The sequence below is a fragment of the Bolinopsis microptera genome, chromosome 8 (assembly GCF_026151205.1).
Source record: "Bolinopsis microptera isolate Bmic1 chromosome 8, MBARI_Bmic_1.0, whole genome shotgun sequence".
In the NCBI taxonomy this organism is placed as follows: domain Eukaryota; kingdom Metazoa; phylum Ctenophora; class Tentaculata; order Lobata; family Bolinopsidae; genus Bolinopsis; species Bolinopsis microptera.
Window position 1 is genome coordinate 10,204,533 of NC_087079.1, and position 26,314 is coordinate 10,230,846.

At 38.8% G+C, this 26,314-nt stretch overlaps 1 protein-coding gene across 3 annotated transcripts in view; it reads right to left on the bottom strand.

Moving 5' to 3' along the window:
* LOC134819617 (uncharacterized) overlaps positions 1-25,324 on the bottom strand; it is a 59,187-nt gene extending 33,863 nt beyond the window's left edge. For all 3 annotated transcript variants that reach the window (XM_063829639.1, XM_063829638.1, XM_063829637.1), the window contains exons 1-11: positions 25,281-25,324; positions 13,347-13,447; positions 13,022-13,130; positions 12,308-12,467; positions 11,638-11,745; positions 11,295-11,429; positions 10,680-10,825; positions 10,232-10,340; positions 9,627-9,678; positions 9,382-9,481; positions 8,886-8,997 (exon numbers count right to left, since the gene is read on the bottom strand). In XM_063829639.1, coding sequence (XP_063685709.1) covers positions 8,886-8,997; positions 9,382-9,481; positions 9,627-9,678; positions 10,232-10,340; positions 10,680-10,825; positions 11,295-11,429; positions 11,638-11,745; positions 12,308-12,467; positions 13,022-13,130; positions 13,347-13,446 — 1,131 coding nt within the window. In that variant the 5' untranslated portion in view covers position 13,447; positions 25,281-25,324. The remainder of the gene's footprint in view (positions 1-8,885; positions 8,998-9,381; positions 9,482-9,626; positions 9,679-10,231; positions 10,341-10,679; positions 10,826-11,294; positions 11,430-11,637; positions 11,746-12,307; positions 12,468-13,021; positions 13,131-13,346; positions 13,448-25,280) is intronic.
* Between the last annotated feature and the right edge of the window lie 990 nt (positions 25,325-26,314).

The window sequence follows — 26,314 nt, forward strand, 5'->3', positions numbered from 1 at the left end:
TCTACCGTCTCTGAAAAAAATTAGGCGTTCAGTATGTTTAGAGAAAACAATATAGGTGTTTTAATATTGTAGGGGCGTGGTCTAAAATATTCGAATTTTCAAATTTTGACGACGGAATCCTCGAACCAGTAAGTACAGTATGCCATCTGCAAAGCAACAGCTCTCAAATATAAAACACGGCGGAGCTATTAAGGCCAACGAATGGGTACTGACTTTTGGCCCACCCTGTACTTTGTAGGCATTTTGATATTGAGCGACGGTGATGGTGCAATTTGTAAATCATACTGATCAATCTTCTGAAATGAAGGAATCAATTTTCCGGAAGAGTTGTTTCTCAAGTCCAGTATGTAATATAATTACTATCCCGGCCCATGCAGTCAGATCGTGAGATCACATCCTTTTACAATCTACAATCTCCATGTGCATGATCGATCGATTAGATCATGTATGTGACTTATTATATGCGCGTAAGTAAACTGCGCGTTTAGTTCGCGCGCTAACTTCTGGAGAAAACTTTTACGCGCGTGACGTTTACCGATTTCAGAAGACGTTTCCCTGAAATGTGTAGTGGATTTTGTAGTGGATTTTGCGCGCCGCACGTACGTTACAATATTTATTATTGTAGAATCTACGACGGTAGCCGTCAGAGTTCTCAATAGACTGCTCGTATTTTTAGACAATAAGATATGAATAACGTAATAACACATCCAACCCCATTCAGCTGAATGGATCAGGCCGTCCATCCCAAAATAGCTGAAGTCCCCTAAAATACAGACTGAGAATCTTGACCCCCGTAGTGCATTTATGTTCCGGGGTAGGTGGAACATGTTTTGGTGGTTAAATAGTTAGTACTTGTCCCAAACCATCAGAAAAACCGAGTTTCGACCTCCCAACCCACTCAGGCCACTCCCAGGGGCCACGCCCATCCCAAAATTACTGAAATCCAGGTAAAATCAAGACCGAAAATCTTTACCCCCGTAGTGCATTTATGTTCCGGGGTAGGTGAAACATGTTTTGGTGGTTAAATAGTTAGTACTTGTCCCAAACCATCAGAAAAACCGAGTTTCGACCTCCCAACCCACTCAGGCCACTCCCAGGGGCCACGCCCATCCCAAAATTACTGAAATCACTGAAATTACTGAAATTACTGAAATTACTGAAATCCAAGTAAAATCAAGACCGAAAATCTTTACCCCCGTAGTGCATTTATGTTCCGGGGTAGATGGAACATGTTTTGGTGGTTAAATAGTTAGTACTTGTCCCAAACCATCATAAAAACCGAGTTTCGACCTCCCAACCCACTCAGGCCACTCCCAGGGGCCACGCCCATCCCAAAATTACTGAAATCCAGGTAAAATCAAGACCGAAAATCTTTACCCCCGTAGTGCATTTATGTTCCGGGGTAGGTGGAACATGTTTTGGTGGTTAAATAGTTAGTACTTGTCCCAAACCATCAGAAAAACCGAGTTTCGACCCCCCAACCCACTCAGGCCACTCCCAGGGGCCACGCCCATCCCAAAATTACTGAAAATTAGGTAAAATCAAGACCGAAAATCTTTACCCCCGTAGTGCATTTATGTTCCGGGGTAGGTGGAACATGTTTTGGTGGTAAAATAGTTAGTACTTGTCCCAAACCATCAGAAAAACCGAGTTTCGACCCCCCAGCCCACTCAGGCCACTCCCAGGGGCCACGCCCATCCCAAAATTCCTGAAATCACTGAAATTACTGAAAATTAGGTAAAATCAAGACCGAAAATCTTTACCCCCGTAGTGCATTTATGTTCCGGGGTAGGTGGAACATGTTTTGGTGGTTAAATAGTTAGTACTTGTCCCAAACCATCAGAAAAACCGAGTTTCGACCTCCCAACCCACTCAGGCCACTCCCAGGGGCCACGCCCATCCCAAAATTACGGAAAATTAGGTAAAATCAAGACCGAAAATCGTTACCCCCGTAGTGGATTTATGTTCCGGGGTAGGTGGAACATGTTTTGGTGGTTAAATAGTTAGTACTTGTCCAAAACCATCAGAAAAACCGAGTTTCGACCTCCCAACCCACTCAGGCCACTCCCAGGGGCCACGCCCATCCCAAAAATACTGAAATCACTGAAATTACTGAAAATTAGGTAAAATCAAGACAAAAAATCTTTACCCCCGTAGTGCATTTATGTTCCGGGGTAGGTGGAACATGTTTTGGTGGTTAAATAGTTAGTACTTGTCCCAAACCATCATAAAAACCGAGTTTCGACCTCCCAACCCACTCAGGCCACTCCCAGGGGCCACGCCCATCCCAAAATTACTGAAAATTAGGCAAAATCAAGACCGAAAATCTTTACCCCCGTAGTGCATTTATGTTCCGGGGTAGGTGGAACATGTTTTGGTGGTTAAATAGTTAGTACTTGTCCCAAACCATCAGAAAAACCGAGTTTCGACCTCCCAACCCACTCAGGCCACTCCCAGGGGCCACGCCCATCCCAAAATTAATTGAAAATTAGGTAAAATCAAGACCGAAAATCTTTACCCCCGTAGTGCATTTATGTTCCGGGGTAGGTGGAACATGTTTTGGTGGTTTAATAGTTAGTACTTGTCCCAAACCATCAGAAAAACCGAGTTTCGACCTCCCAACCCACTCAGGACACTCCCAGGGGCCACGCCCATCCCAAAATTACTAAAAATTATGTAAAATCAAGACCGAAAATCTTTACCCCCGTAGTGCATTTATGTTCCGGGGTAGGTGGAACATGTTTTGGTGGTTAAATAGTTAGTACTTGTCAACCAAATCAGTCACGAAAGGGAGCACTTCAGGGTATGATTTTATTCGAATTAGTATTACATACTGCAGAAGTCCGCAAAGGGATTAAAAATGACGAAGTTATCAAGCAACCTGTTTATCTTGGTATCGAATTGGGTGAATAATCATGTGATAGCGTGCTAAGGCCTAAGATACCGTAATTGGGCTTTCTGCACGATTCCCATAGGGCGGATCAAGTCTCAACCCAATAAACTGATCGCACGTATGCGTAAGGGGTCGTTCACATATCATATAATCGATATTTTGTCAATCATCCTCGATACGTACCTCTGAAGGCAGGGCTCCCGCTCCCGAGCTCGCACTGCAAAAGGGAGGGCTGCACTCCTTGAGTAATTCTTACTTTTTATGCCATTAAGGGGTCGTTCACATATCATATAATCGATATTTTGTCAATCATCCTCGATACGTACCTCTGAAGGCAGGGCTCCCGCTCCCGAGCTCGCACTGCAAAAGGGAGGGCTGCACTCCTTGAGTAATTCTTACTTTTTATGCCATTGTCCCCCCCCCCCACACCATACTACACTGATCGTTTATATTGTATATGATATGAGCCAAAAATATTTTGTCTGGGCCAAGAGGTGTAGGAAGCGGGGGGAGGGGCATCGCTTCCCCCATGAAATCCGGGCAAGGGGCCAAAAAGGGCCAACTTTTTAATTTAGGTTCCTAAAAATTTTTCCCTGAAAATTTTCAAAGTCAAAAATTTTCAAATTTTTCTTGGAAACTACTTTTGTTCATGTTTCATGCTACTCTGATCATTCTGAGCCAAAAATATTTTTTTCGGTTTTCGAAGTTCGATATACGATTTTGGAATCAAGGGTTCCCCTTTGTAATGCGATCTCGGAAGGCAGGACTCCCCTTCGCAATACGAGCTCGGAAGCGGGAGCTCTGCTTTCAGAGGTACGTATCGAGAATGACTCGGACCGAAAATTTTCTAAGTCAAAAATTTTCAAAGTTTTCTTGGAAACTACTTTTGTTCATGTTTCATGCTACTCTGATCATTCTGAGCCAAAAATATTTTTTTCGGTTTTCGAAGTTCGATATACGATTTTGGAATCAAGGGTTCCCCTTTGTAATGCGATCTCGGAAGGCAGGACTCCCCTTCGCAATACGAGCTCGGAAGCGGGAGCTCTGCTTTCAGAGGTACGTATCGAGAATGACTCGGACCGAAAATTTTCTAAGTCAAAAATTTTCAAAGTTTTCTTGGAAACTACTTTTGTTCATGTTTCATGCTACTCTGATCATTCTGAGCCAAAAATATTTTTTTCGGTTTTCGAAGTTCGATATACGATTTTGGAATCAAGGGTTCCCCTTTGTAATGCGATCTCGGAAGGCAGGACTCCCCTTCGCAATACGAGCTCGGAAGCGGGAGCTCTGCTTTCAGAGGTACGTATCGAGAATGACTCGGACCGAAAATTTTCTAAGTCAAAAATTTTCAAAGTTTTCTTGGAAACTACTTTTGTTCATGTTTCATGCTACTCTGATCATTCTGAGCCAAAAATATTTTTTTCGGTTTTCGAAGTCCGCACCTACCCTTCGATATACGATTTTGGACTCGAGGGTTACCCTTTGTAATGCGATATCGGAAGGCAGGCCTCCCCTTCGCAATACCGAAAATTTAACCACCAAAACATGTTCCACCTACCCCGGAACATAAATGCACTACGGGGGTAAAGATTTTCGGTCTTGATTTTACCTAATTTTCAGTAATTTTGGGATGGGCGTGGCCCCTGGGAGTGGCCTGAGTGGGTTGGGAGGTCGAAACTCGGTTTTTCTGATTGTTTGGGACAAGTACTAACTATTTAACCACCAAAACATGTTCCACCTACCCCGGAACATAAATGCACTACGGGGGTAACGATTTTCGGTCTTGATTTTACCTAATTTTCAGTAATTTTGGGATGGGCGTGGCCCCTGGGAGTGGCCTAAGTGGGTTGGGAGGTCGAAACTCGGTTTATCTGATGGTTTGAGACAAGTACTAACTATTTAACCACCAAAACATGTTTCACCTACCCCGGAACATAAATGCACTACGGGGGTAAAGATTTTCGGTCTTGATTTTACCTTTTTACCTAATTTTCAGTAAATTCAGTAATTTCAGTAATTTTGGGATGGGCGTGGCCCCTGAGTGGGTTGGGAGGTCGAAACTCGGTTTTTCTGATGGTTTGGGACAAGTACTAACTATTAAACCACCAAAACATGTTCCACCTACCCCGGAACATAAATGCACTACGGGGGTAAAGATTTTCGGTCTTGATTTTACCTGGATTTCAGTAATTTTGGGATGGGCAAGGCCCCTGGGAGTGGCCTGAGTGGGTTGGGAGGTCGAAACTCGGTTTTTCTGATGGTTTGGGACAAGTACTAACTATTAAACCACCAAAACATGTTCCACCTACCCCGGAACATAAATGCACTACGGGGGTAAAGATTTTCGGTCATGATTTTACCTAATTTTTAGTAATTTTGGGATGGGCGTGGCCGCTGGGAGTGGCCTGAGTGGGTTGGGAGGTCGAAACTCGGTTTTTCTGATGGTTTGGGACAAGTACTAACTATTAAACCACCAAAACAGGTTCCACCTACCCCGAAACATAAATGCACTACGGGGGTAAAGATTTTCGGTCTTGATTTTACCTGGATTTCAGTAATTTTGGGATAGGCGTGGCCCCTGGGAGTGGCCTGAGTGGGTTGGGAGGTCGAAACTCGGTTTTTCTGATGGTTTGGGACAAGTACTAACTATTTAACCACCAAAACAGGTTCCACCTACCCCGGAACATAAATGCACTACGGGGGTAAAGATTTTCGGTCTTGATTTTACCTGGATTTCAGTAATTTTGGGATGGGCGTGGCCCCTGGGAGTGGCCTGAGTGGGTTGGGAGGTCGAAACTCGGTTTTTCTGATGGTTTGGGACAAGTACTAACTATTAAACCACCAAAACATGTTCCACCTACCCCGGAACATAAATGCACTACGGGGGTAAAGATTTTCGGTCTTGATTTTACCTGGATTTCAGTAATTTTGGGATGGGCGTGGCCCCTGGGAGTGGCCTGAGTGGGTTGGGAGGTCGAAACTCGGTTTTTATGATGGTTTGGGACAAGTACTAACTATTTAACCACCAAAACATGTTCCATCTACCCCGGAACATAAATGCACTACGGGGGTAAAGATTTTCGGTCTTGATTTTACCTTTTTACCTAATTTTCAGTAAATTCAGTAATTTCAGTAATTTTGGGATGGGCGTGGCCCCTGAGTGGGTTGGGAGGTCGAAACTCGGTTTTTCTGATGGTTTGGGACAAGTACTAACTATTAAACCACCAAAACATGTTCCACCTACCCCGGAACATAAATGCACTACGGGGGTAAAGATTTTCGGTCTTGATTTTACCTGGATTTCAGTAATTTTGGGATGGGCAAGGCCCCTGGGAGTGGCCTGAGTGGGTTGGGAGGTCGAAACTCGGTTTTTCTGATGGTTTGGGACAAGTACTAACTATTAAACCACCAAAACATGTTCCACCTACCCCGGAACATAAATGCACTACGGGGGTAAAGATTTTCGGTCATGATTTTACCTAATTTTTAGTAATTTTGGGATGGGCGTGGCCGCTGGGAGTGGCCTGAGTGGGTTGGGAGGTCGAAACTCGGTTTTTCTGATGGTTTGGGACAAGTACTAACTATTAAACCACCAAAACAGGTTCCACCTACCCCGAAACATAAATGCACTACGGGGGTAAAGATTTTCGGTCTTGATTTTACCTGGATTTCAGTAATTTTGGGATGGGCGTGGCCCCTGGGAGTGGCCTGAGTGGGTTGGGAGGTCGAAACTCGGTTTTTCTGATGGTTTGGGACAAGTACTAACTATTTAACCACCAAAACAGGTTCCACCTACCCCGGAACATAAATGCACTACGGGGGTAAAGATTTTCGGTCTTGATTTTACCTGGATTTCAGTAATTTTGGGATGGGCGTGGCCCCTGGGAGTGGCCTGAGTGGGTTGGGAGGTCGAAACTCGGTTTTTCTGATGGTTTGGGACAAGTACTAACTATTAAACCACCAAAACATGTTCCACCTACCCCGGAACATAAATGCACTACGGGGGTAAAGATTTTCGGTCTTGATTTTACCTGGATTTCAGTAATTTTGGGATGGGCGTGGCCCCTGGGAGTGGCCTGAGTGGGTTGGGAGGTCGAAACTCGGTTTTTCTGATGGTTTGGGACAAGTACTAACTATTAAACCACCAAAACATGTTCCACCTACCCCGGAACATAAATGCACTACGGGGGTAAAGATTTTCGGTCTTGATTTTACCTGGATTTTAGTAATTTTGGGATGGGCGTGGCCCCTGGGAGTGGCCTGAGTGGGTTGGGAGGTCGAAACTCGGTTTTTCTGATGGTTTGGGACAAGTACTAACTATTAAACCACCAAAACAGGTTCCACCTACCCCGGAACATAAATGCACTACGGGGGTAAAGATTTTCGGTCTTGATTTTACCTGGATTTCGGTAATTTTGGGATGGGCGTGGCCCCTGGGAGTGGCCTGAGTGGGTTGGGAGGTCGAAACTCGGTTTTTCTGATGGTTTGGGACAAGTACTAACTATTAAACCACCAAAACATGTTCCACCTACCCCGGAACATAAATGCACTACGGGGGTAAAGATTTTCGGTCTTGATTTTACCTAATTTTTAGTAATTTTGGGATGGGCGTGGCCCCTGGGAGTGGCCTGAGTGGGTTGTGAGGTCGAAACTCGGTTTTTCTGATGGTTTGGGACAAGTACTAACTATTAAACCACCAAAACATGTTCCACCTACCCCGGAACATAAATGCACTACGGGGGTAAAGATTTTCGGTCTTGATTTTACCTAATTTTCAATTAATATTGGGATGGGCGTGGCCCCTGGGAGTGGCCTGAGTGGGTTGGGAGGTCGAAACTCGGTTTTTCTGATGGTTTGGGACAAGTACTAACTATTAAACCACCAAAACATGTTCCACCTACCCCGGAACATAAATGCACTACGGGGGTAAAGATTTTCGGTCTTGATTTTACCTGGATTTCAGTAATTTTGGGATGGGCGTGGCCCCTGGGAGTGGCCTGAGTGGGTTGGGAGGTCGAAACTCGGTTTTTCTGATGGTTTGGGACAAGTACTAACTATTAAACCACCAAAACATGTTCCACCTACCCCGGAACATAAATGCACTACGGGGGTAAAGATTTTCGGTCTTGATTTTACCTGGATTTCAGTAATTTTGAGATGGGCGTGGCCCCTGGGAGTGGCCTGAGTGGGTTGGGAGGTCGGAACTCGGTTTTTCTGATGGTTTGGGACAAGTACTAACTATTAAACCACCAAAACAGGTTCCACCTACCCCGGAACATAAATGCACTACGGGGGTAAAGATTTTCGGTCTTGATTTTGCCTAATTTTCAGTAATTTTGGGATGGGCGTGGCCCCTGGGAGTGGCCTGAGTGGGTTGTGAGGTCGAAACTCGGTTTTTCTGATGGTTTGGTACAAGTACTAACTATTTAACCACCAAAACATGTTCCACCTACCCCGGAACATAAATGCACTACGGGGGTAAAGATTTTCGGTCTTGATTTTACCTAATTTTCAGTAATTTTGGGATGGGCGTGGCCCCTGGGAGTGGCCTGAGTGGGTTGGGAGATCGAAACTCGGTTTTTATGATCGTTTGGGTCACGTACTACCTATTTAACCACCAAAACATGTTCCACCTACCCCGGAACACAAATCCACTACACCTGTGAAATCCACTACAAATCCACTACACAAATCAAGGAAACGTGCTCTCACCGATTTTAGTAGACCTTTTGATAGCGTAGAAATGGAATGCAGTAGAACCGTAGAAATGGAATGCCGTCGTATTTCCGATCTTATTACAGCGTAAACAAACCAGATGATATTTTTGATTACTGATGATATGTAGCTCATGACAGCTGGGCTAATTCGGCAGATGTGTCACCCAAATTTATTTAGTAACGATTTCAACTTTCAAGTTTACAATTGGACCATGTGGCTACTGCAACAGTACAATAAAAAAAGGTTCATGTAGCCATTTTTTCTGCCTTTTTACCTGAGAAGACAAACCGAATCTCGACATCTCCAGCATTCTTAACTCGTTCCTTAAAGTTGACATTTGCACTTCTATGTCAGACGCCTTACCGTAGGTGGGATTTTCTTGATACCTGAGATACATAAGGATTAGGGAATACCAATTAATAATACGAAGACATACTTACTTTGCAAATACCGTAAAAAACTTGATATTACAAAGTTACAACGGATAAAGCATGGGGTGGGAAAAGGAATTTGCACCCCAAAAGAATAACGGGGTGTATGGGTGTGGAAAATTGGAAATGAGCCAATTTCTCCCAACTTTGTTTAAAGATTATCGCATTGAATTCAGATACCGGACATTTTTAAAGGTCTCACATTCTTACATTGGTATGAAGACTGCAAATTTGAAACAAATCAACATGATGATCAAACACTTGATGACAGATAAGGGAAGAAGTAACAGAAACAGTAACAATATTATTTAATAGTTAAACAAATGATTCAATTCTTACGTAGACAGAAGTTTACTTAAAGCGTCCAAATCCTTGTTCCTTTTTTTAACTTCCACATCCAAGTTACTCAAATCTTTCTTTGTTCTCTTGTACTTTTTACCTATTAATGGATTAGAGATTTTTTAAATGTGCAAAAAGAATTTGACCTTGATATTCTTATGGCTTCATACTATGTTTCAGCAATTTAACTTAAATGATAAATGCACTGAGACAACATAATCATTAGAAGATACTGATATACTAACTTAGTGTATGGGCAGTGTATTCTTCTTTAGCCAGATACCCGTTACTGATGTCCTGAGAAGAAAGGTTTTGAAGAAATTAAAAAGTAATAAACGAGGTGTGGGGAGGCGGCATTGGTCTGTAGTTATGCTGAGTGTATATCAGGTAACATTAAGCTTGGAGATGAGTTGCATGTTTATTATTTACATGAGTAAGTTAACTCTAGCCAGCCCTGCTGTAATCTAGATACAAGTAGTGACTAGTGATAACACTAATTGTGAATGGTGAAGAATAAAGATTAGAATTTGCTAGTGAGTACCACTAGAAGCGGCCGCACCTTTACTTTATTGTCTACAACTATGTACTAATTGTTATAACGTCATTATTATACATATTAAGGGAAGTCGGTTACGGTAAATCTTATTCTGAGACTATCATAAGACTTGAGTCTTGACCCACTTAAGCTTGGTCACGTGACGAAAACAGGAAATAAAATCTCTCTAGGCTCATGTTAAGAATCTAAATGATGGTAAATCAGGTGCACCTTTCCCAGTCCACAAAGTATACCTACACCTAACCTCTCTAATACAGTATACACTGTAGCTAACTATTTAAACTTCATAATCACCTTAGGAATTCCTGAATCTTCAGTATCAGCCGGAATGAACTCCTTGTCCAGATAGATGGGGTGTACTTCTGGGGGTAACACTAGACTCTCTCCTAACTTAGCTACGTCCCTGAAAGTCAAATAGTTAATAACTAAGCATAAATTTTAACCAAGGCTCCACCGGAACCGCTTTTTTGGGCGGGACCAGGACTGGAAAAAAAGGGGCGGTAGCGGGATTAAGACGATTTTTTTAAAAAAAATATTTTACTCAGAATAGTAATTTAGACCGATTTTGACTGGGACCGGGATTAAGTTGGGATTCCGGTCGAACAACGGACACAATATGTGAACATTTTTCACATATTGTGTCCACTATCCATTATCAACCATGACAGTTTCATCTTATATGGCATAATACGTAACTTGAACAGAAATCGTTTGTTAATACACACAAAGTAATGTTACTTACAAGGCAGGGTCGATGTTCTGAATGGTGTTAGAGGAGTTACTGACAATATCTCTACACTCGTTAAAATGGTGGTCCTGTCTGCTGAATGTGTAGCTCAGTACTGACACAAGGAAATTGTGAAGGTTGTGTTCCACTGCTTCAAGCTCCTGAAATGTTACACTTTAGAATTACAGCTGGAACAATCAACAATGACGCTAAAACATTTCTCTCTCACTAAATACACTATTACATTTAATACTTGCTGCAGTACATTAATTACGAATAGCAGTTAACACAAATAAATTGCAAAAGCAGGACTTTCAATCAGAGCTCTGAATTTGATAGTTGAGTTTCAATGTACGTGATTGAACATTGTGCTCAACTGCATACAAACGCACCATTATTCCATAATATGTTATATTATCATTTGAGCAAATAGTAATATATTATATTGGGTTCTTAAATAACACTATTTTTCATGCATTCTATTGTATTTGACTCCTCAAATATATGTTCTAAAGAAATACGAGCGCTCGCCTGAATCTATTAGAATTTTTGAACACATCTCATGCTCAATAAAATAATCTGAAAAAGAACCTGAAAGTAAAAAGAACTTACAAATTAATAACACTGTACCTGCATTAGATTAGGTAACTGTACATCAAGTGCACTTTTGTTCATCCCGTTAGAGTAGGTTAGTTGCAGTAGATAGCTGTTGTAAGCTGTGTATGTCGGCATTATTGAGCCTTTCTTTGTCGTTCCACTATTCAACTTAAATGGAATTATTATTACTTATTGATAGAGATTAAACAGTCGAAATCAGATATAAATAGCATCAAATATAATCATAATGATAATGGGATTTACAAGAATAAAATTAATCTCAAAGTGAAAGTGAAACTCTCTTAAAAACACACCTGAGCTGTGTACTCTCAAAGTGAAAGTGAAAGTGAAATTGTCTACATAACAGTTAACTCACCTGAGCCTTGTACTTGCCCCACAAACCAGAGTAGTCTTTCTGGCCCTTGTCCCTCTGCTCTGCCTCCCTGACAGATGACGCACTGATACCGTCTCTAAACCCGTATATCTGAGAATAGTGGCAGGTTGAAAGGTGAACTGTGTCTAACTGATGATGCTCCTTCAGCTATGTGAAGTATTTTCTTATTATCACTTTCTAACCACATGTCAAACGTTGTTATGAAGTGTCTTATCTTGAAATATCTAATAATAACAGCGTACTGTTATGCTCTGTACAATGCACACAGTATAGTAGACAGCTTGTATAGCATAGTATGGCAGTGTTACATAATACAGATATATAATAGGGGCTATATATAATACATTCCGTGTTACACAATGCAGATCTTAGCCGTTTCAGATAGTGTAAAGCTAATGATAGTGGACCTTATTACGTGTCTGACTTAGTGAAACATAGAACAACAACAAAAAGATGAAAATGTGTGAACGAATCGTTGGGGTATAACCTAAAACTAATTCTTTAAGAGTTTACAAGCTTTTCAAACAAAGACTTCATGACAAAGAAACTAAGAAAGCTACCATTTCTTTGCTATTATAATAAGTTCTAACCGATATAATAGCGCTATATTTCTAGAATACAAAGTCAAATATCCAAGTGAAAGTGAAATTACCCTCTTAACAGACTCTTTAACATGGTTTCTCTGTTCTTGAAGAGTCACCACAGTCTCATTCTTTATATCCCCCGCAAACTTGCTGTGTAAGGTTCCCTCCTCTTTGAAGTTCTCTAATAGTCCTAACCAAGCCGTCAGTGTTGTGTTCGGATATTGTAAACTGAAAAAAAGTGACTTGTTAGATTTGTAATATGTGAGATATTTATGTTAAACTAGGCGTTGAGTACGCCTAGTTTAACATAAATATCTTTAATAAAGGCGTAGGTATTTTTTCTATTGTTTAATTCTTGTGTACATGTCCCAGAGTCACTAATAATGGCAAGAGTTGAACCTTTAGATTATGAATTCTAATGTTTGCTACAAAGTGATAAATGAGTGTTAAACTATATTGCATATTTAGAATTACTAGAATTAAGAATAAAATTAACATCTATATAACGCTAGTTAGAGTATGATGATGTAGACAGCTAGTAATATTAAACTCTCTCAGATGCCCTACAAGAAGCGTGAACACACTACACACTTCAACAGGATTGTGCTTAAAATAGCATCAATCTAAAATCTAGAATACCGTGAGTATTGGGGTCACTGCTGACAATATGCCCTTTTCGATCAGCAATTTAGGAAATTCACATAATGGAAGATTCGCACCGTAATGGAATCCTATGTGAGATGTTTGAATGCTCTGGGTGTTACTATAAATAGCGCACATACTTTTCTCGAGTGACCTCTGCTATTTTCTTCTTGTTCTCTTCGACAAGCTTGACAATGCTTGTCCCAGCAGTGTCATAAATACTGCTTAGTGAATTCAGGAAATCGTGGACTGAAACGGATAAGTGTTTTAAATAATTGTTTTGAATAACTGATCTTATTTAAAATATAAGATTAACAAGTAGACTTAAAATAAAAAGCTGGACGTAAAAGTAGAACCGATAGCAATTGATGCAACTTTCAGAATAAAGAAAAGTTATCTACAGAAACGAAAACGTTACTTTACTAATTCATTTTAAATAAATTAAACAACAACAAAAAAACTAACTTATTTTGGTGAAGTCTGTTAGTTTAGTGCACTCGTTTTTCAAGGTCTGCTGAGCTAGCGGGTGCACTATCTGTCTGTAAACACTCTCATCTTCTCCCATGCTAATTATAGTGTAACGATTAATTAATTAACTAGGCAAATACTTAAATCATTGACTAAATACTTAAATCATTAACTGAATACTTAAATCATTAACTGAATACTTAAATCATTAACTTAATACTTAAATCATTAACTGAATACTTAAATCATTAACTGAATACTTAAATCATTAACTGAATACTTAGATCATTAACTGAATACTTAAATCATTAACTGAATATTTAAATAATCATTCAATTATTTTGAACATATCAAATTACAAATGCAGAGAATTCATAATTTGAAATGATGTAACATTTCATTCCCCGCTAAAAATGAAGATCTGGTTAACTGAAAATTAAGAAGTCTGTTGTGTTATCTTGAGGTAGGGTCAAGAGAGGGATCGGGTTCTAAAAAGTAATTATAATAATGATGCGAAGATAATGTGTTCATACGAGAGATATGACTTATAATAAGGGTGAGAATGCCAAATCTCAGACAATCTCGGATGACTGAGGTATGTGCCAGGTATGTGCCAGGTTGTAGTCGTTCCTTCTGTCTAGTATGAGTTGTAATATTGCAATCTTTTCGGTTTCGTATCTGTCATATTTTAGTGATCTTATCCTTGCTTATTGTGATTTTATATTTTCAACACCAGTCTATAAAGCAAATCATTTTAGCGAGCCGACTGTTTTTAGTCGAATGATCTAGTTCTAGCTTCAGACACAATAATTATCGTGATTACTTCTTCACCTTAAGTCACTGACAACTCATAACATGTGATATAAATGATAAGTTCTTTACAACATATTAAAATGTACCCGCTTGTAAAATCAATATAAGTTATTTTAAGTTATTTTAAGAATGCGTATGAAATTCTTTTTGTAGAAGAAAGAATTGTTTATACATTATAGTTTATATAATCTATTGTTTACTATATATATTATGCTGCATACTGCATAGTAACACTGGTGGTTTCAGTAGACGTGCTTGTTATCTAAAGATGTGTGCAGGTTTTAACACCAACAAGCCAGACTACTATCTGTACTATTTAACAATTAATTAGTTTAATAATTAATTAGAGTTTAGACAGAACCTCAGCTGAACAGCCGCTGTTTCGTCTACGGTTTATCCAAGAATTCTCGCTATTAATTTATATCACGCGATAGATTTAGCGGCTTCACAACTGGTCATCTACGTTAAAGTACTACGACATTACCTCCTACATACATAGTACAAACAAGAGAGCATTCAGTTTTACTTAATCGCGTGACTTGAAATGTACCACGTGGTTAACACGTGACACGCACGTGGGCTGAAGTGAGGAGGTATGAGCAGGCTTGTAGCATGCTCTAAACACAAACAAGGCTAACCAGTGCCACTCAGCCAGCTACTGACCGAGTGGTGGTCAAAAACGGTTCACTTTCTGCACGGAGCTGCGGGCTATCTTCTAACTGAACGAAGTCTGATGTTATTGTTTCCGGCAAAATTAATTCTTTAGTAAAGACAGACTCCAGGAGCTTGTAGTGAGTAGTCTGCATTGTTAAGCACGGCACTATGTAACGTATTACCTTAATCGGTACACAGTTCGCTTTGTCTCCTCTTAATTTGTTTGATCTTAGTTTATTGATCCGTTTTCACGAATCATGCATACAATGTCGGCTCTGATTTTATTTTAAACTTTACAGCGTCATCAATGTCTTGTAGTAAGTTTTGTGTTTTTGCAGTTGTTTGTCCAACAATAAATTTTGCAGCGAACTGAAAGCTGCAACTTTAGTTAACCTATCATAACTTCGTTAAAAGATATCGTTTTATTATTTTATGTCTGTCCGCAAAACGTCCTCTCAATTTGAAATCATCTTTTAAAACATAGAATATGCCGCTGTTGAATTCTTAACTTGCAAAACATCCGCTCAAAAACTTTAAAATAACACGAATATTTGTCGAGGTCCCCTGCAAAGCCACTAGTAAACAAATAATCAATTTAAATAGCACGATATAATCGAACACCTTCCCTCGTAGGAACACCTTGGCACAATAGAAATGATTAAATTGCTAGACCAACGAGACGACCCTCTCTCTTTTATGAACAACGTTGAAAAGCGTAAGTTTTTTTATCTTTCTTTCATCATTTTTTAGAGATTTATTTAATAACGTGTTAGGTGGCTGCTGAACTATCATTTTTAAAGTCAGTAGCTGGAGTCAGTTGTTATAGTCACTTTAAAATCTCTAGTTTTCTGTAGTCACTAGGTTTCTGTAGTAACTTGTCGTCATGATAAGCTCCGTGATAGTAAGTTCTGTGGTGTTCCCAGGTTGGCAGATGAGTCAACTAGCCTCGATACCAGAGAACGGGGACCCTTTCTACGGGCTCACAGACTCATGTCCTGTTACCACGCCCCCACACTCTACTGGCACTCTGCCAGCAGAGTCGCTCCCTAACATCCTTCTAGCACCCGCCACACCCAGCGCTATAACACCCAGTGCTGCACCTAGCGCTACAAAGCGCAGAAGGTACAGTGTAGATCCGCACATAAAGATCCTGGCTAACCAACTAGTCCCACCCTCCACCAAACCCACCCGAGTACAGGAGCTTGGCAGGAGTATCAAAGATATCTGGCAGAAGAGATTCACTCCTAAACGAATCCTGAACGAATTGTACATGCCGGGGGTGCTGTACGCGACGCGAGCGCGCTTTGTAAGAACAGAGCAAGATTATTGGGCAGTCTCTCAGGGTGCTCTACACAGTAATGCAGGTTTAGTGTTATTTTTACACGGTTGAGATCACGTCATGATTACACACAAGATCTTGTGTGCGGTATGAAGTGGTTAATGTGATTGTTCAGATAATTGCGGTTATAGTTTAACATATTTCGTGATCTATTCCTCCTTAAACAGATTTTATATTATCAGTCGAGGATAAAATAGATACTTATTTCCATAAATATAATCGTCCCAACAGAGCTCTTGAAATATCCTTGAGATAAACACTTGCAAGACTATCTATTTGGGTTGATGAGGCTATTACAGCATTATGAATTATGTGCAAGCCCAGTGTCTCAAGATTAATGCTGTCTACCAAACACAAATTACCTACGTTAGATTAGATATTACACACCACAGACTAGACAATATTCAAGTATACAAGCAAAAAAAACAAATGATTGCATACCACAATAACACATAACAACATGTTCTAACTTCTAACAGTACTATCTCTCTATCATGTACTTCCTAAACAAAAAACACGCTCAACACTAGTTTCTCGTGCACACATCTGTGACAAACGAATTCAACGTTTAAGGACAATATATAGGAACAAGTATATCACATTACCATCGTATCAAGTTGCTCCCAAGCTATAGTATCACATTACAATCTTGCTATCAAGTTGTTCAGGCTATAGGAAGGTCTCCCATGACCCCCTTGCGGAGTTAAGCGGCTACAATTTTGACGCTTTCTCAGTGTACTTAAGAAGAGACAGTCACATGTCCGCAGCTAGCTCTTCCAAATCTAGCTTCTCTAAAACGAGGTATTTTATTTTACACTGTTACTTTAAGGTTTGACACTGCAATTCTTGTTTTGTTTCAAAGACGGAAATTTCTGCAAATTTGCAAAATCTAAATTTCAATATTCATTAACACGAGAGTAACAATGATAATTAAACTTTTAATTAACTTTTAATTAACGGCCTACTTCTGTCAGGTCACTAGATGGGACAGAGAAAAACAAGTCGAAGACAAGTCAGGAAGCGATGCTAAGAGTAAGTTCAAAGTTGTTTAAAACACAAGTTTTACCGTTTTCATGCTTGAAATAGCGACATCAAAAATTATTTTGACCTTAATACCAGTATCATATTTCAATTGTACGTTCTTATCGACGATTTCTGAAAATTGAGATTCAAGACGTCCCTAAAAATTAGGACATTTGTAGTAACTGAATTATGGTAATTATACGTTATATTCACAAAATAGAGCAGGTTTTAAATCAAGAATCTCTCACAGGGGCACAGCAACTCTGCTCACGACGAAAATTTAATGTAAGTTATCCATTATTATTATTCCATTAGTTTTATATAAAAATAATGACATTGTAGTTTGACATGGATGAAATTGAAAAAATCAAAACGATGCACAATTACAACGGATGTTCAATGATGATGAAATATCATATCGTCATTTACAATATTCAATGTTTCAAGAACTATGATGGAGTCCTAAAAGCAGATACATAGTGCAATGAGTAGCACTAGAAATAGCAAGTAAAGCATGTACCGTGTGTATTGTGTACTGTGTAAACTACCAGAGCTGGACCACACAATCTGATGAAAGTATTGTATTAAATGTCACAGAACACATTAATCCTCTTCTCTTGTAGATTGTTCGGAGGACTTGCAAAAGATGATCCAGGTACAGTAAAGCATGACAAGAAAAGAAAAATAGCACCAAAAAGTGTTAAAAAGTAAGTTTCATGATTAATTTTAAATGTAACTTTTACAAATGGCCACTGAAAGATCTATATTATTTACTATTTGATAGTAAGAATGTGGTTATAATAATTGAAACGATGACCTGTAATATACATCATAAGTAACGACAATAAGTAAAGAATACTAGAATACTATTGTGGTCTTGGGTAGATATACTGCTCTTATATATTGTATATGAACATATAATAATATAATGTCATGCATTGTCATATTGTTCTCATATTGCAATCCTATTTAGGGAGGTTTGCAGGAAATTGTACAATTAAAAGTAACTGCTGCATCACTCCTGTATCAAAGATATTTGTCAAAATGTACCTACTTGAATCAAATTTTAAATATAACATTGTATGACATATTATATTTATTTTATGTCATGGTACATATATTTTCAGATTCCAGATGTCACCAGGTAAGACTGTCCAAACGTTTGAGAGAAGAAAGACACGGCCTGAAGACAGCATGTACGAGAGTATTGATCCACCTGTTCTGAACAAAACAAAATTGTCAAAAGCATTCTGTGATAGCTGAAAGAGAGAGAAACAACAAAATTCAGAATTTAAATATTTTAAAGAATGTTGCACCTGAGACCAAATGATTTATCTGTTAAACACGTAACAGGGATCTAAGAAATAACAGAGATGACGTAACTGTCACTAATTAATGGTGGAATTATGTATTTTGACTACTGACATGTCTCTGACTTTGATTTGAGCCGCCAATAATGATATTATTGTAAATTGAACTCCAAAGCGCAATTATTGATTAATCAGTTTATTATAAAATAGATAAACCTGTCATTGATTTTCTGCAGTTACTTTCTTCCAGGGGAGGTATCATGGGGGGCAGTAGTGATAAAGACCTAAGGGGGTATTAATTATTTATACGGAAAGTTGACAAGATTTCTGAGTTTATTTACCGTACACTTCATTTTGGAAATTTAGAATCATTTTAATAATACAGTACCCATTTTGTGTCTAATCTTGCATTATGAGCTGATTTGAAATCGTATTGGAGGCAAATGCTTGATGGCCTAGTGGTTGAGCTAAGTCTGCCTTCTGCACAAAACATTCGGGGTTCACCGTTCGAATCCCAGTTTCACCTTGCTAAGGATCCATTGGATCTATGAAAAATTACACTGTGTAATATCAACTCAGTCGACTCAACCGATTGATTGGAACCGTGATTGAGGGTTAAAGGAGGGGCCGGGATCAAACATTTTCTTATGATACCCCTACAGTACATCTACATTGTAGAATACTGTAAAGATAGCACTATATTAAACTATACCAAAGCACAAATGGCCACATTCATCTCCAAAAAGAGTTTAAAGGATGAATCCTTGTCCAGATCTTGCTCAATCCTTGTCCAAACCAAAATATTGAGCAAATATAAATAATTGTTTAAAATCAAATATACGTAGTCACAGATCTAAGTTATCCTTTTTTTTTGATTCCGGCGAGGTTGGTTGCCCAAACACCCCACCAAGCTTACCAAATTTGGCCACAAGACATACCTGGCACAACGAATTTGATCTCAAATTCAAATTCTTTCTTGAACTTGAATTAGCATTGTGTTGTTAAAACATTCTTCAGTACAAAAGATCACAATCCATTATTGAGAGTTCCGATTTTGAAGAGCTCATGATCACCACCCCTCCTTCGTTCAAAGGATCCAAAGTCTAAACATCTAGGAGACACTCTGAAAGACCTTCATTGGATGCCTAATAGTTACAGAATTCAATATAAGTTATTGCTTCTTGTCTATAAATATCTTAATGGTATGGGACCAGATTATTTAAGTAATACGTTTAAATATGCCAATTATAAAATATTGAATAAATTACATTCAATTTTAGCAATGGCCAATTGGCTGACTATTTTTTTATTTTTTTATTTGAAAATTCAATTAATCATTATATATATAAATCAAGCGTTACATTTCAGCCATGCAAAGTTACAATGACATATTTTGATATACTAAATGATAAATGGTACTGCAATATAAGTTGCTTAATATTTGGCCGGATGACAACTAACGAGAAAAATAAACTTGATTATATAATAATTAATTCGGCTGAACCAACACATAGCAAGAGCCACATTAACGTTGGGGCCGTCTACCAAATTTCTATAAGGTCTATAAGGTCATGGCCTGAACAAACAATTTTTTTAAATAGTCAAGTGATGCTAAAGCAGAGCACAAATGTGTAATAAGTTAATAGATTAAAAACTGATTCATGTGATGCATTACGCAGAGCACAGATAAAAATACTGATTCAATGATTAAAATGATAGCTGTGAGTGTCAATAGATTCAGTTAAACAAAAATCAGTTAAACAAAAATTTCAATTTTATGCCATTTATTACAGATTAAACAAGTTTACAATAAATCAATTTGATATTTAACGGAATCCTAATTCAATGTGCAGTATGGTTGTCACTCTTTAAATAGATTAGATATAGGTTGACGGGGCAAAGGAGTGTGCGTGCTGTTCGCTATTGCTCACACCAAACGGCAACCTAGTAAATGTTTTGTATGAACACCGGTCTCCATCACGACACAAAATTAGGATTGTAGAATTTATTGTATAACTATTAGTGCAGTGGAGGTAGCGGTGTGGTGCATTAATAGAGTGACAGCCTACTGATTTAGAGTTGTTTTTAAGTGAGCATAATGGGTGTATTTTTGGATCTAATGGCAACTTTAAAATTTGTTCTTTTAATAATTTATTAAATATCAGTTTATGAAATGAAATGAAATGAAATAATGTGCTTGTATACCGCCCATATGGTTAGCAACTGACACAAGTGCCAGGTACTAACCATGTCAGAGCGGTTCTAAAGGGTGAGGTGAAAATATCCAGCAACAAACAACTAAATCATCTCAAAAACAAATCTATTTAGGAAAAATTAAAACTTTAAATATATCATATAGTAATCATAGGAAGATTTATTGATATATACCACACTACGATTAACAATAAACCACCAAAAAAAACTCTTCAAAAGTAACATAATTTACTTATAGGAATCAAAAGAAGGATTATTAATATGTTAATACACATTGCACTAATAAATAAAGATACACCCTACAACAAATCATAAGACCAAAGAAAAAACAGCACTAATCACATACGGTCATATAAATAATGTTTAAGGGTACCTTTGAAACTGTCTACGTTGCGTAGTGATCGTATCTTCCAGGGAAGTGAGTTCCAAGCAGTTGGTGCGTAGTTGGTGAATCGACGTTGATCAATCTTACTATTTGTAGTTTTAGGAGTCTTTAGTCTGTAACAATCTCCTTCTACTTTTGATCTAGTACTTATACTAGCTATTGTCAATGGGTTTTCAATCACTACAAGATTCTGTATGTAGGCCGGTGCAATCCCATGCACAGCTTTATAAGTTAACAGGCAGACTTTAAAGAAAATCCTTTGGTCAAGAGGAAGGATATGTGCTCTCTTGTAGTAGGGAAGTAGGTCTTCTGATCGGTCTTTGATATTGTAGATGAACCGTATGGCACCATTGAGGGTTGATCGTAGCTTGTTTAGTCGTGTCTTTGGTAGGTTCATGTAAAGAGAATTACAGTAGTCGAGCTTTGATATTACAAGCTGTGTTACCATCATGAGTTTCACTCCTTCATCCAGATAGCGCCCAATCGTCCTTAGATTCATCATTGTCCAGCTGCATTTCTGTTTGACACTATTAATTTGTCTTTCCATGGTAAGAGACTTATCAAACTTTACCCCAAGACTCTTCCAGCTGTCACCTTTACATTCAGTTGGAGTGATAGTTGTGTTTCCGAACTGAATCGTCACCTCCATTTTGCAGTCTTTAAGAACTTTTGATTTGCCTAGGACAAGTAGTTCTGTCTTCGACTCATTGAGTTTCATAAAGTTTCCAACCATCCAATGCTTGATTTCCGAGAGACATCTATTTATCCGATCTTTGACATCTGCAAGTTCGCTTGGGAAGCTTGGATGAAAAGATATGTATAACTGAGAGTCATCCGCATATAGCTGGATGTCTAGTCCAAATTTGGCAGCAATATTCTGAAGGTCTTTAATGTAGAGTATAAACAAGATGGGCCCTAGTAGGGATCCCTGAGGGACTCCAAAGAGGAGTTCAAGAAGAGACGAGATAGTATCGCCAATCTTTACACAGAAATATATGCTCTCAAGGTATGATCTCATCCATTGAAGGGCTTTCCCAGTTACACCATAATGCTTGAAAAGTTTCTCAAGGAGGATTTCGTGATCAATAGTGTCGAAAGCTGCACTGAGATCCAGGAGTACCACAGCCACGATGTTACCTGCTTGAATCTCCTTGTTTATGTCGTCAGTCATCCTGACAAGAAGGGTCTCACAGCTGTGCTGAGGGCGGTATCCAGACTGGACAGGGCAGTGAAGGTTGTTTGTGTCCAGATGGTCATTCAACTGGTTCAGTACAATTCTTTCCAGGAGCTTGGATATAGCAGAAAGGTTCGATACTGGTCTATAGTTACTTAAACTGTCAACATCAGCGTTCTCTTTCTTAAGGGTTGGCTTAATAACCGCTTTCTTCATTTGAGAAGGAAATGATCCTGTCTCAGTAGACGTGTTTAGGATGTGCAGGAGTACAGGTGTTAGCTCATCCACACAGCTCTTCAGTAGGAATGAAGGAATGGGATCCAGACAGCAGAACTTGTTACTCATCATTTTAACCAGTTTTCTGAGGTCTTCAGCACTGATAGGGGAAAACGTGTGAAGAGTTGAAACAAAATCAGGTTCACTTGAAAGAGCAAGTGTTTCCTCCGGGACATTTTTGGATGCATCCAATTCAATGTCTTTCCGTATTTTGTTAACTTTCTCAGCAAAGAAGTCTTTGAAATCCTCTGACAGTTTTACAGGGTCTTGATGTTTGGGGAGATCCTGTGTCTCGTTACCAAGAAGTCTGTTAAGCTTCTTGTAAAGGGCCTTTGAGTCTCCTGATGATGCTCGAAGCGACTCTTTGTTATAAGAACATCTCTTCACAAACTCTAAACTAACAAATCTATCTCTGAGATCTATGTAGTCTTTCCTGGTACCCTTTCCTTTGCGCCATGCACGTTCGGCTGCTCTTCTCTTTTGACGTAGCAAACTAAGGTCTAAGTCAAGCCACGGCATGGGTTTCTTCCGAAATTTCTTCTTTATAACAGGACAGTGCTTATCCATGAGTTGAGTAAGGACAGAGTTATACAGTGAAGTCGCTTCTTCAGCAGTTAAAGTTGGATCAATAGTTGACAGGTTGGAATTCCTTAGATCATCCTTAAAAATTTCAATGTCTATGGATTTGAAATTTCTGTAGCTCAGAAATTTGCCATTATCATTCTTACTAAGTCGAGTGTCAACATCGAAGAGTACTAGAAAATGGTCTGAGGAAGTTCTTGACTGAACAATGTTAAAATTGCTGATCTTGTTCTCAAGAGACTGGGTAGAGATTACTAGGTCCAGGGTACCGCCCTGATTATGAGTTGGGACTATTGGAACATGTTGTCGGAGGTTGTACTGAGCTAGCAAGTCCAGAAACTTCTTTGGATAGTGTTCATCGGGTCTTTCAACATGAAAATTGAAATCCCCAGTCAAGAGAGGGTTTCCTGGCTTTGCACACAGTATTTTAAGGTATTCTTCAAACTCCTTTAGGAAGTCACATTCTGTGTACCTTGCTTTCTTTGTGTAGGGGGGTCGGTAGATGTTTACTAGTCTCAGCAACTCTGATTCAGCACTCAGAAGTGATTCCATCACTTGAAATGACTTAAACTTGGTCACTTTGGTATTAGGCTTCAGTTCAATCGAACTTCTGTAAACCATTGCTATACCACCTCCACTGCGGTGTTTTCTAGGATCAGAAAGTATGCTCCAGCCACTATCTTTTATCTCAGTGAGTTTTGCTTTGTCGCCATCTCGAAGAAATGTTTCTTGCATAAAACAAATGTCACAGTCTGTTTCCCATAAATGTTCTAAAACACCAACAGTCTTGTTTAAAAGAGATCGGACATTGAAAGTTCCACATCTCAACTTCTTCCTAGTCTCATCTTTTGGTCCTTGACCCTCTGGCGATAGGCGTTTTTTATCTGCTCCGTGCATCCTGCAGTTCTAGACATGACTCGTTCTTTTTCTCTTATAAAGAATGGACAAAGATTATCAGCAGCTTTATGCGTCTTTGCAGCATTTTTCTCTGTGGCACTTTTACTATTAAAGCAGTTAGAACACTTTATCCGATCAGTCCTATTTTTTATCCTGTTTTCACAGTCTTTAGAAGTATGTGCTCCAGCACAGTAGAAACATGTAGGAGAGGCATCTTTTAGCTTGCAGTACTGTGACTTTGCCATATGGCCAAATTGCTGGCAGTGGTAACATTGTACTACATGGAGTCGGTCATATACACGATGTCTTTGTAGGCCCAGGTATATATATAATAGTCACCACATTTTCTGATGACTTCTCTAGCCTCTATGGGCAGTTGAATGACAGCAAATTTTTCTTTGATATCATAGTAGACTACTTTGACATTAGCATCCTTCATACCTGTGTTCTTTTCCAATAGTTCATCAAGGATCTTTTCTTTGCTGTCAAAATCAAGGTGAATGTCAGATATTGTTAGTTTGGGATCTAACTTCTTTGGTTCTACTGACTTTGAATTGACTTTAACTGACTTACACTTTTGTGTCAGCGCTCTTTCCGCTTCTTTCATGTCATCTTCAGTAGTAAAACTCAGCACTGTTGTACCATTACTTACCCGTTCATCTTTAACTCGGACACCTTTAAGAGATTTCTTCACGTCCTTACGATAAACTTCGGTCCATTCATGGTTAGTGATAGTAGTCTCTGTATCATCCTCGTTCACTGGTGACTTGGCTATAGTAATCGTGTGCCTTGCTGGCAGGGGCTTCTCTATTGGAAGGTTAGCTTGCAGGGATTCCGCAGGGGAAATGGCAGCCACTGAAATAGCTTCTTTCAGAAGATTAGGTAGGACTTCACTCAATTGTCTCTTAATTATGTTTTCTAGAGTTTGGCTGTCCTGTTCCGGAAGGGGGACAAGTGAGGTCTTTGCAAGATCAATAGCTCTGGTTGCAATGATGTATAGTTCTTTACAAACCTTGAAAATATGTTCTTTGTTGTTGCTGGTGGGTATATCTGTTAAAATCTTTGATTCGTGGAGTGTTTTCTTACCTTGAAAGGACTTTTCGTTGATTAGGTCGAGCTCTTCTTCCAGTTTCTTCAAGTCATCCATATCTGCTAATGAAATCAAGGTCCTATACCCAAGATAAGCTGTAAGTTTTTAGAAAAACTTAAACAGCTACAGTAACGTAGATCTGGGTGTGTATGATAACAACTTAACAATAGAAACCTCAAATAATTTGTTATATAGTAGTGTTGAAAGTATTAAAACTCATTTAAAAATATATAAATCTGGAATCTGTTCACTCTGTGAACCAGTCCTAAAAAAATTCCAAAAACCCTCCTAAATTAAATATTAAAAACGTCTCAGTAATGGAAATAGTCATACAATTAAGAAATTATCCAAATTCTTAATATCTACCTAAGATAAAAATACCTACCTAAGTCAATTTCTACCTGTAATACACTAAATATTAGGTTAAATACATAGGTGGTGGAGTCAGCACACATTTACCAAAATCAAAATTGTTTAATAGGAGGAGCCTGTGGGCCGAGATCACTGAATTAAATTTGATGAAGGGGATTGTTTACAAATGACAGCTGCATTATGTCATAATCGCTTGTGGTCCATGCCGAATCATTATAAGCATGTTGCAGCTTTAGAAGTGCCTTTTTCAGGCGACTTTTAGCAAGGCTAATCTTGTAGGAGTAGTCAAAGAGCTTAAGTTTAGGTGCAATTGTGTTCCAAATTTTGGTGGATCTTGATATAAAGTCATTAGATGGGAGTTGTGAAATGATAGTGGTTTCCTTTCTAGAAGATGACTGATAATAATTACTGTGTCATAGAAAAGGAACGATGTGCACGTGATCTGAGATACCAATATCTCAATATCAAAAGGATAGTGTCTAGAAACATTCATAGTCCATGGTGGCAGGTATCAAGTTAAACGAAGTTACACTTGTATTATAATCATCTTATCTATTTGACTGAACCTAGCATACATACACAGTATGGAGAAATATCGTTTCCGAAAGTTGGCATTATATTATGGAATGAGCTGCCTCTTGAAATTAAGAATTGCATGTCACTGGAATCTTTTAAAGTGTATCTGAAAAAGTTTCTTTTTAAACGTGCTTATGATATTTATTTATTTTTACTTTTTCAATGTTTCTACTGCTAAGTGCATATAATACCCTTTACCTTGTAATTTAGTGTAACAAGTCTATACAATTTTCTATGGTTTGGAACCTAAATGTGGATTG